Source organism: Leptinotarsa decemlineata, unplaced genomic scaffold (genome assembly GCF_025532065.1).
Source record: "Leptinotarsa decemlineata unplaced genomic scaffold, Ldec_3_MD MMD2_tig00002974_RagTag_RagTag, whole genome shotgun sequence".
Lineage (NCBI taxonomy): Eukaryota > Metazoa > Arthropoda > Insecta > Coleoptera > Chrysomelidae > Leptinotarsa > Leptinotarsa decemlineata.
In genome coordinates this window covers 9,369,127-9,381,031 of record NW_027412578.1, presented here as the reverse complement: position 1 = coordinate 9,381,031, position 11,905 = coordinate 9,369,127, and the positions used below count along the sequence as shown (strand labels likewise).

At 39.6% G+C, this 11,905-nt stretch overlaps 1 protein-coding gene across 3 annotated transcripts in view; it reads left to right on the top strand.

Annotated features, from left to right (window-relative positions):
• Positions 1-11,644, top strand: part of LOC111507717 (organic cation transporter protein) — a 99,165-nt gene extending 87,521 nt beyond the window's left edge. For all 3 annotated transcript variants that reach the window (XM_023163065.2, XM_023163063.2, XM_023163064.2), the window contains exons 4-7: positions 65-332; positions 556-859; positions 1,929-2,258; positions 6,716-11,644. In XM_023163065.2, coding sequence (XP_023018833.2) covers positions 65-332; positions 556-859; positions 1,929-2,258; positions 6,716-6,910 — 1,097 coding nt within the window. In that variant the 3' untranslated portion in view covers positions 6,911-11,644. The remainder of the gene's footprint in view (positions 1-64; positions 333-555; positions 860-1,928; positions 2,259-6,715) is intronic.
• The last annotated feature ends 261 nt before the right edge of the window (positions 11,645-11,905 follow it).

The following is an 11,905-nucleotide window of genomic DNA, read 5'->3' as shown; positions in this document are numbered from 1 at the left end:
TCTCTAACCAATGTAACTTCAATTGTGATGATTACACTGACAGAATGTATTTTGTCAATTCCAGGCACTATCATCGCTTTCAGTCCCTGGTTTTTCTTCTACGCCATCTTTCGAGCAATGCTGGGCTTCATTTCCGTTTCCGTAGTCTTCAGTGGATTCGTTCTCTGCATGGAGCTAGTGGGAGGCGACTGGAGAACAATATCCGGTATATCATATCTATTTCCCGTTTCTGGGAGTTACGTCACTATATCCGGGTTAGCTTATCTGTTGAGAGAATGGAGACATCTTCAGTTGGCCATATCCTTACCTGGATTTCTTTTTCTCATATTATGGTAAGTTGGTTACTTTCTTAAACGAATTTTTCACCGTAGCAACGTGATTTTCAGAAATATCAGTTCTAGGTGAACTACTTATTTTTGATACTCTTAAGGAGAAGAAAAGATATTTTTCTGGTTCAATATGAAGGTGTAACAGAAATATTAGAATGAAAGGTGCACCAACTTCAGATTCACGAAAAATCTTCGGATTTTAATAAAAAGGATTCTTAATTTTAAGGTTCGTCCTTCCCGAATCCCCTAGATGGCTCTTGGCTATGGGTCGTACTGATGAAGTGATGAAAATCCTGGAAGACGCGGCAAAGATGAATAACAGAACATTGCCGCCAAATTTAGACAAACAGCTGCAACCGGAATCAGTTGAACAAGAAACCGAAAACGTGAACGTTCTGGATCTGTTCAAAACGGCCCACATGAGGAAGAAGACGTTTTGCCTCTTTTTGATTTGGTTTAGTGTCTACTTAGTATATTATGGATTGGTCCTCAATCTGGGCAACATTGGAGGAAACTTATACGTGAACTCAGTGAGTACATATTTGACAAAATAAAAAATATTGAAATTTTTCAAAAGTTTTAAAATATCATGCTTCATCGAAAAATCATTTTCAAAACGGTTACCGCTTACCACCTCGATGGTACTCCTCCGATCTCAATGCAGTAGAGTCCACACTTACGTCACTCCTGTTCAAATATAAAAGAAGAATCACAAGTTATACTGAGAAAAAATCTAGTTCATATCTGATTTTTGTATTTTCCCAATATATCAAGTCGATAAATAGGCCCTCGAATTGGTCCTCGAAATAGGTCCGCGAATCGGTCCTTGCAAAATGAACCTTCATACGAGAAAGCATGGAACTCAATCATCTCCCGATGATGCCAACTTGGTCAGCGAAAAGCGCGTCGAGAGACCGTAAATGACAAATGACAGTCACATTGAAACACTTTTTTTGTCGATGAAATCTACATTGCCTTTCCCTTTCATTTCATGTGCTACACGCAGCGATTTGACTATTATTAACGAAGATATGGTTCAGTGCCTTTCTGGCACCATATTTGTTTTTTTTTTCGTCAATGAATTCTGCATTCCTTTCCCTTTTATTTGATATGCTGCACGCTAACAATCTAACTTGTATGACCATTAGTCATACAACTTACATCATCTTCGAAAGTAGCATCCAGTTTTTCACAAAAATTTTTGTATTCATGTCGTAGTTGGATTAAATTGACTTCATGGATCTAGAGTTTGATATCGTGAAACAGTTATCTAAGTTACAGTATAATTTATTTTCAATTGTCCAATTGAAGATATAACAAAAGTTATTTTGAAAGGATCAGCGTACAAAACACAATAAGGTCATTAAGGAATTAAAAATCAGGAGTCCAAAATTAGACCCCTGAGGTACACCGGACCTTGCTATGAACGTTGCTGAGTTACATTCGTGTTATTTGACACATTAGATTCATAACACATTCATAACGGATCACTTTAAATACCAGAATGACCTTGTAGACCTTCTTCAATGTGATCATCTGCTGTAGTTGTTAATTGTTACTCTACTCACGAAGTAAACTTCCTACATTTTCTACACACAGGTCCTGCAAGGTGTTGTCGAAGTACCAGCAGTGGCCATCAGCATATTCATCCTCCTGAAAGGCGGCAGGCGTTGGCCCCTCTTCCTGACCATGGCAATCTCGGGGACGGCTTGCGGTCTCACAGTGCCCATCTACTTGTCCACCGCCAAGCTCCAGTGGGTGGTCACTACTCTGACCATGATCAGCAAGTTCTGCATCAGCTCCTCCAATGCCATCATGCCCGTCTTCACTGCCGAGCTGTATCCGACGACGATAAGGAACATAGGAGTGGGAGCGGCTAATGTCACGGCGGGTATTGCGCTAATGTTGGTGCCTTATTTGTGGCGTTTGGTAAGTGATTCGTAAGATCTACACAAGTCCTACTCTTGTATTCTATCTTTTGGTATTTTTATGGTACTCTTACTCAGGCTATGTCTTTTCACCTCATGAAATTATATCCATGTAAGTGGGATATCACAAAAACTAGGATGGAGAACAAGGGCCACCATTTCTGGATCAGTTTAAAATCTGATTTTACGTTAACCAGCTGTCGCACCCCTACGAACGACAACCCTCAGAAGTCAAAACTTGTGCGAGCTAAGGATTAACGAGGTCTTACCTTTTAAAGTGTGATTCCTAACACACGTTGGACGATAGCAATTGAAAATCGATCGTTCAGACTAGGGCTTGAACTACCGACCAACACGGCAGTCAATTCGAGTGAGTGAACAAAGCATCCACGTCGATCCGCCTGGCTACCAGTATATAGCAAATTAGGTCGTTTTTCCCCAATTTCGACCTTCAAACGCTCCAATAACGCTATATAATATTCACTGTTGATAGTGTTTCTCTTTTCAAGACAGTCGATGAATTACACCACACACATCCCAAAATACCGGGGCCATAACCTTTCCAGCTGATTGTTGTGCTTTTGAAGTCTTCTGCTTATTGGAGAATCAATTTCAAATCGAATTCAAAATATTTGAACCGAACATACAAAGAGACAAGACAGAGAAGGAGTTTAAATGTGTATAATCATGAATCATATATATATAAAGTTGAGAATCTTAGCGACTGGAGAAATGTTCAGTAAAATGGAATAACGGGGTCTCTCAGTCAAAAAATCAAAACTCTGCTTTACTTTGCCAAGCTTTCGCTTCTAGTGGGAAGCTTCTTCAGGGCCTATAATGTATTGAATTGTTTTTTTTTTGCCAATGAATAAAATTACAAATCATACTTACAGTAAAAATGAGTGAAAAACAATGAATTGAACATACAAATCGACGAAAGAAAGTTAAACATTTATGGTTTTTTTGGTTTGACAAAAGTCACACCTTCACATACATGTCATTTTTCAATGGGCATGATGATTTGATAATCTTTGACTCTAAAGGGAAAGTTGGTTGATATAATTTTCATTATTTTAATTATGATTTTTGGTGTAGTTCCAGTAAGTTACTGTATATACTGCTGAGTATTATTATTATTATATTTTTATGGAATTATTTTCCAGCAGCTTGACTGCATTCACCTTTCTCGATTTTATATCATTTCTAGAAACATATGGATTCGTTTTTCGATGACATTCCAGGTTAGCTTCCCAAATTTCTGCCACCGCAGTTGTCGGTTGATTGGTCAAACCACAAACACTGACAAAAAAACTTGGCAAATTGACTTGGGTGTCACACCAATAGGTGGTTCCACTTATGTCTCGCTTGCGTTTACGCAGTTATTTTCATCAAGTGCTTTCTTGGTTTTTGTCTTCAATCGATGGGCGATGATCTTCCTTCCCCTTCCCCGAAATCTAAGACAGACTGGGATGTCTTCACAGCCCAACTCGAAGAGATGGGCGCCCCTCCTGAGGTACTCGACTCTCCTGACGAACTTGACGCGGCAGTTGAGCGTTTCGAGCTTTCCGTAAATGGTGGTTTCGAGCGGCCACCTCCAGGGAGGAGTGTCCGCTGAGGAGCTATAATGAGTTTCCCCCTCGTATCAAAGCCTTGATACGAGAGAGAAATCGCCTGAGAAGGCTCTATCAGCGAACCCTTTTCCCAGGGGATAAAATTGCGGCAAATAGGATGGCCAACCAAGTCTAGCAGGCCATCATTGATCATCGAAACGTAAGGTGGGAAGAGCTTTTGGAATCCTTGGGACCTGGGAGTGACGAGCTTTGGCGAGTCACTCGCAGGCTCAAGGGGAAGAAGACTGCTCTCTCACCCATTCACGGAGAGCGCGGAGTATGCTACTCCCCCGCCGACAAAGCGTTAGCCTTTGTTGACTCGATGGAACGTCAGTTTCAGCTTAACGTTGACGACGACGACGACATCGATCGCAATATGCTGTTGGAAGACCGGGTTCGCCGACTCCGTAGGGAAGATGACGATGATGACATCCGTCCAGCTTCTGTGGAAGAGCTGAAGGGATATATCAGGGCCGCAAAGGCTAAGAAAGCAACGGGGGTTGACTCAATAACTAACAAGTTGTTGAAGAGGCTCCCGGACAACTGCATTGAATGCTTACTGAACACAATAAATAGTTCGTTGGCCCTCAGACACTTCCTCAGTGGGTGGAAGCATGTGGTCGTCGTCATGATCCCAAAACAGGTTCAGAACCCGCTGTTCCCACAGAACTACCGCCCGATCAGTCTACTCTCTTCGATGGCTAAGCTGGCTGAAGGAGTTGTTCTCCAAAGGCTCAACAAAGAAGTTGAAGACCGAAATGTTCTGCCTGATGAACAATTTGGCTTCAGGAGAGACCACTCCACTGAGTTACAGGCTCTAAGGTTGGTCGAAAACACCATCCACGAGTTAAACACTAACAAAAAAGTGCACATTGTTCTATTAGACATCTCGAAGGCCTTCGACCGTGTTTGGCACGAAGGTCTTCTGCACAAATTAAATGCGTTCGACCTGCCTCGGGGCCTCGTCCGGTGGATCGGGTCCTTCCTGAAAGACTGGACATTTCAGGTTAGAGTAGAGGGATCTCTGTCTGATAACAGAGAAATCTTTGCTGGAGTGCCACAGGGTGCCGTGCTCTCTCCGACGTTGTACTCACTTTACACCAGTGACCTTCCGAGGCCCGAGTGTGTGAAGATATCTCTGTACGCCGATGACACGGCTCTCCTCTCATCTTCCATGGGTCGAGAGCTTGGCGTCGTCTATATGCAACGTGCATTGGACGACCTCGAGTGCTGGTACCTTGATTGGAAGATCCGAGTGAACCCAGAAAAGATTCAGGCAATAACCATGGAAAGACTGAAATCTTCTCCGGACAAAAAAGTGAGAATCTCTGGAAGGGAGATTGACTGGCAAGCGTGGGTTAAGTACCTCGGCCTTCTAATAGACCGTAGGCTCACTTGGAACCCGCACATAACGAACGTCAAATCAAAGATCGAGGGTCGGATAGCACGTCTGTACCCTCTGATCAACAGAAAATCTAAAACTAGTCTGAAGAACAAGATTACCATCTATAATACGATGTTCAAGACTGTCATCATGTATGCTTCAGGCGTCTGGGGACAAGCGGTGAAATATAATATCTACATTCTGGAGGTATTGCAAAACAAGCTAATAAGGATGATTGTGAATGCTCCTTGGTTCGTGCGGAATGAAGCCATCCGCAGAGATTTGCAGCTGCCTTCCATTCGGCAGTCCATTCAGTCGACAAATCAGAGAGTTTTCGATGGTGCAGAAACTCATGAAAACCCATTAGTCAGGGAAGCTATAGATTATACTGTAGGCGACCCCTTCCGATATAGAAGGCCCCGACACTCTGTCGAATGAGGCCTCTATCTCTTCCGTTGAAAGATGAACAACTTCTTCATCCAACTCACCCCAGCCAAGTAGGGGTATACCGGTGAAGGGCGGTACTGATGTCTGAGGACATTCATGCCGCCATACCATCAACACCCACCATCAGTTATGACCCGTTTGTCCTTCTAGCAAACATCAGTTCAAAGGGTAAGGGAGCCAGGCTTCAACCTGATTGAAATCAAGACGGCGTGCAGGTCCCATTTTGTCTTCAATCGAGGACCGCCTGCCCGGTACTGACGATGCCCAATAGGCTGAAACAGCTGTCTACCGGTGGCTCTTAAATTGAAATTATTATATGCGAGCGCTTTCGATCGCATACTGTTCTATCATCTTCATGGCTCTACTCAAACTGAACATTTTATCTTCTTGTTTGTTTTTATGTGGTTAGAACGCCTCAGTGTACATATTCGTCCACTCCCAAGGATCCAAAAGACAACAACGTTCCCACAAAGCTTTCCTTCCGTACATTAAAGATGTAGCTGACAAAATTGGCAGAATTCTCAAAAAACAGGACATAAAAACGATATTCACCGCCAACAATCAAATTTATACATTCCTCTATTCCCCCAAGGATAAAATTGTCAATGAATCCCAGGGTATATATGAATTCCATGATCCGATTGCAATAGAACATAATATGTAGGCCAGACCAACGGATGAAAAGAGAGGACAAATACCTGCACTGAGGCGTTATAACCGTATAAAAGAACAAACAAGAAAATTAACGTTCAGTTTGAATAGATGAACTAATATCCGCTAATATATGAACTAAATTTCAATTGAACTTGTTACAATAATCTATCAATGATACCAAGTTGACAAACCGTGGGTCAGTAATAGTCCTTTCCCAGTTTTCGTAAGGGTTGGAACATCAAATGAACTAGAGAATCACCTATGCATTTTTCAAAATCGCAACATTCAAATCAAATAATCTTTCTTGAACTGAGATCGTTCACCGAATACTTGACATTTGACTAATCAATAGTATCTTTTTAGGCAGCCTTCCATGACAGCATTCCGATGGCTATGTTAGCTCTCTTTGGAATCGTAGGAGGCCTCTCAGTTCTACTCTTACCAGAAACCGGTGGGGTGCCGTTGATGGATACCCTCAAAGAAGAGGAAGTAGGCCGAAAAATGTCCATTGCAGAACTGGCTGAGACGAAAAGGATAAACAACAACTGTTTTTCATAGTGGTTACTAGAAGAGACTTCCAATTAGGGGACATGACCGAATGAACATTGTCTGGTGTTTCAGAGTGGAGGTCCAGGTAGTGAACCCTGAGGGGTACCAATTAAACAAAAATGTTCCGAATGGCGACTAGAACGTTGTTATTTGAAATGGACTGTACTTTTCACGTTATTGAAGAGATTACCAAAGTATTTTTATTGTTCAGTGCTAGTTGTACTTAAATTTAGATTGGTGTTTGTGAGGGTTTCCGTGGATTATAGTTAAAACCGTAGACATTTTTGCCACACGTGAATCTTAATTTGGTACAATATTAATTTTTATTGAGCTATGTATGGGCACAATATCAACAATATTTTGAAGAACTTCTGGCATTCCAGGCTAACAATTTTTTATCAATATTGATATTTCTAGTTGAGAATTCGTCACTTACAGCTGTCACTCTTTCAAAATTAGGTTTGGTGTTCTGACAAAACAACATGGTAGACTTCAAAGGCGCGGAAAATCAAGAAAATGCAAAATTCCTTGACCTAGAACCAGTAAAGCATTTCTACTCAAGCAAAAATATGACCTATTATTTTCGGCACATATGATCCTATCGGCCATTTCCAGGTTCACTCGTTTCTTCCAAATCAAAATGTATATACTTTGTAATTTCATTAAGAGCGCCTTTAGAGTCTACCCGTGTGCTGTGGAGTGATACCCTGCGATTATGTAATCTATACTTTAGATATACCCACAAAAAATCTTGGAGTGTCATATCAGGTGATCTAGCGGGTCATTATAACCCCGTTTGAATAAATGTTATCCAACATCTTCCGAACCAGCATGTCGTAATGAAGAGCTACCACATCAGTTGAAAACTGACTTGGATTTGTCATTTATCCAAAGTGGTTGGTAAGTGGGCCGACGTAGTCCTTGATATGACGCCTCTAGGTTTTTGTTGAGGTGATATATATGTCATCTAAAGTAGATGATACACAACCGCAAATAATTTCAGAACTCGTGGGTAGAAAAAAAGTTCTTGTGATGAAATAACTCCAGAATTAATTCATGTAAAAAATTAATTGTAAAGTAGTCTTCGTTATTGTAAAAGAATCAGTAGCGATTTCCTAAGAAGGTGCAGAGAAATATGAACAAGTTCTGGAATTATCAGATTCTCACAAACTCGAAAAGTCTACCATAAATCTATCCAATCCAGTTTCAAGCAGTTGAACTTCAAATTTCTCATCGCGCTGGTCCAATGATGGGGAAGAATCATCGCATCCGTGATTATTCGAAAGAAGACAAAAGTGGTGAACGTAGCATCACCAGTTACAACAGCATTAGATAAGTGATACACCTAAATCGACCTTCACCGAGCTGATAATAGAATAAAATATATTTTATAAAGAATTTAGTATATTAGAAAATATGTTAACAGTGGGTCCGCTAAAAAAATCCTGGACAGACTATTTTTTGAAAAATGATTTTTCATTAAATTTTGCAACATCAAGATAATAAGAAAATTTTTGTCCTTACTTGAAGTATAAAACGTATAGAATGTGCAGCCGTTGGGTTGTCTATTATTTACCTGGACGAACTATCGAGGTATATCGATGCCAGTTACTTCCACTAGATTAGATAATAAAAAAAAGTTTATATCATCATAAGTGCTGTTTCATTGCGAACACGTTGATATAGGGTTGTCTCCAGAAAATTCGGTCCTATTAGGAATTTGCGAACTTTAAAGATTTGAATTTCAATGCGCGTGGAAATGTGTGACAGAGAGATCCGAGGTATTACATAATAATCAAATATATTTAATATAATACTAAAATATAAAACAATATAGCATTAATTGAATAAATAAAACCAACAAAATCGAGTACTGCTTTGGTTAGTTCAGCTTCATGATATTTAAAGTTTTTTTTTACCGAAAGCTAGCTTTAAAGAACAATTTTTAAAAGTTTCATCAGCAAAATCACTTAAAGAATCGTCCGAGCCACACAAAAAACACTTTTTAGCCATTTTTTATCACAACGATACAGAATAACACGTGTTTTCAAAGCAATATAATATTAAGTCATTAGCTACTCCAAAATAACGCTCACTGTTTACTATTTGGAGGGTGGTAGATGTATCTCTACCCTCTATAGTTTACATACCGAGCATGTGCACTTTCTAATATTCATTTCAGTCGCCCCATTCGAGGCGACTACGATGTTGGGTCCTTTATTATTACACAGTACACTTACCTCGGATCTCTCTGTCACACATTTCCACGCGCATTGAAATTCAAATTTTTAAAGTTCGCAAACCCCTAATAGGACCGAATTTTCTGGAGACAACCCTATATCAACGTGTTCGCATTGAAACAGCGCTTATGATGATATAAATTTTTTTTCATTATCGAATCTAGTGAAAGTAACTGGCATCGATATACCTGTTTATACCTGACAAACCAGTAGTTCGCCCAGGTAAATAATATCTACCGATCGCGAAAGAATAGCACCTAAAGGCTGACTTTCGACCAAAAGAGGTCAGATGTCAATCTTGCTGAAGTGCCCATCAGTAAGTTGAGAACCGCTCGGAGAGCGGGGGTGGATGGAGCTTCCCCCCCAGCTATTTAGCTGGGGGGCACTCAACCCGGGAGGGGGCATGGGGGGGGGGGGTAAATAATAGACAACCCAACGGCTGCACAAAAATTTTCCCATTATCTTGATGTTGCAAAATTCAATTAAAAATCATTTTTCAAAAAATAATTAAAAATAGTCTGTCCAGGATATTTTCTAATATACTAAATTCATTATAAAATATATTTCATTCTATTATCAACTCGGTGAAGGTCGATTTAGGTTCGGATCTTAGACTAATGGGTTTTATGAATCCAAAATTTATGATGGTTACTGGAATATTTCAAAAAGGATGAATACATGAAAGATAGCAGTACTAGTATTTCTAGTATGAAGGGTGCTTCAATCAAAGCGTTCGCAGAAGTTATCAAGGAATTGTTGTCAAAAGATCAATCTGTTCCTTCGTTTTTCCTCAGAAGATGTACCTATATAATGATGTTAATAGAATTCATGATAAACGAAGATTGAAGAAAAATTGAATATTTCAACGTACTACACTTCCACTCGTTTTAAATCTTTAAGGAATTTAATTAACAATAATTTTGTCGTCACTCAAATATCTTTGTTATGGAATGGCTATATCGGTGTTTCTCAATTGTTGTTGGAGTACAAATGTGTCACTTTCATATCAATGTAGATTACGTGTGAGAAATGTAAATACTCGAATGGATCGATCTAAATTACACGCAAAACACAATGTGTCGATATTACGGCGTTGTTATTGAGAAATTCAAGTACATGAAAACAACACATATTTTGCGATAGGCATAAGTGGGACGTATTGTTTTTAAACATGTCAGAAATGAAATTAATTATTCTGTAATAACGCGGCTACTATTAATTATTGTTGTGACCTGTGATCCGACAAGATACCACGTTTTTTGTAATTTCACTGAACTGTACTATTTATATTTGGAATTGTTTGTGACGTTTCGATAAAACATATAGAGTGATCAAGCAATACATTGAGGATCCAAAAAATTGTACGTGCACAATTTTTCCCTGAGCTTAAAGTTTCACCTGAATTTACGCTTAGTTCCATTTCACTAACATCATTAACCACTCTACCCTCGCCAGATCAAAAATACTGTTTCCCGACGTGCGTTTCGCTAACCAAACTAACATCATCAGGAAATGACTAAGTCTCAGTCGGAGATACCAGAACGAACTTGGCATCTCAATAACAAGTTGTATGTTTTGATTTTCAGCTAGCATATCATTGTATAACTGTATCTCTGTATCTGTAAACAAATGGGTGGGAGTAGGGAGGGTGAGTGTAGACCCCTCCTCCTCCTAGGTCATCATCCATCCTGTCCTTCTCAGAAGGAGGACAGGTCCCTAGGTCCCTCCAGCAGGTGTAGGCCAAGTCTCGCCGAACACACACTCTCTTTGGCAACCTTGAGGTGTTTCACGGTGGCCTCCGCGAAGGTTTTGGAAGGTGCAGCGACATTACTGTCATACTCCTACTCCTACTTATTTCTGCCACTGACCAGGAGTCCGGCGACCCATTCCGTAAGGCCACATTGGCTTTCCGGACAGGGCCTCTAGTGACCTGTCCGTTTCCCTATATCCGCCACCTGGGAAAGCGCCCGATAGGTAGCCCAACCCACGGGATTGTATAACTAACTGTAACTCCATATGATTCTCCGTTTGATTTTGTAGGATTCCATTAAAAAATTGAAAACTATAACATTCACCCTATTTTCAAGCTATACTAAAACACAGACTTGAAAATAAAATATGATTCGCCATTATCTAGTGCAGTTATTGAAAGTTTTGGTTACGTAAGTTATTTTCAGTAAAGAAATAAATACAAAGAAAATCGTGAAATTTGTGCTCCAAAATTTCTTCCGAGCAGAGATAAAATATGTGTCTTATTGTTGATATTGTGAACGAACAATGATGAAATTAGACAGGATATTATTTGTTGATGTAAATATTTTTTGTACAGCATTTTTGTTAGCATTTGTATATAAATAAGCAGAAATGTCAAATTAGTTTATGGTTAGACAGTATGAAAACATCACCGCACAATCTTTGAATATTTACTATACCTTTGCTTAAAGAGGTTTTTCTGTATTCAAAGTATAACTTAATTTTGATAATAAAATGCATAATCTGATAATTACTCGTAGTTTAGTTTACCTTTCGAAGCCGTATCTTCCGTTTTACATCTATAATAATAGTATGGCAATTTTCCTAAATCTAGTGACCACATAGACTTTTTTCCACAATCATGCAAAAAGTAAGTATTTTATGCACGATCCACTATTAAATTAAATTCATGTATGGATTTGCCTACAAATTATCCAGCAACGCATTATAAAGGACTTGAATGCCCCAAAACCTATTCGATCCTAAAATTATCACATTTTCTGGGTTTTTT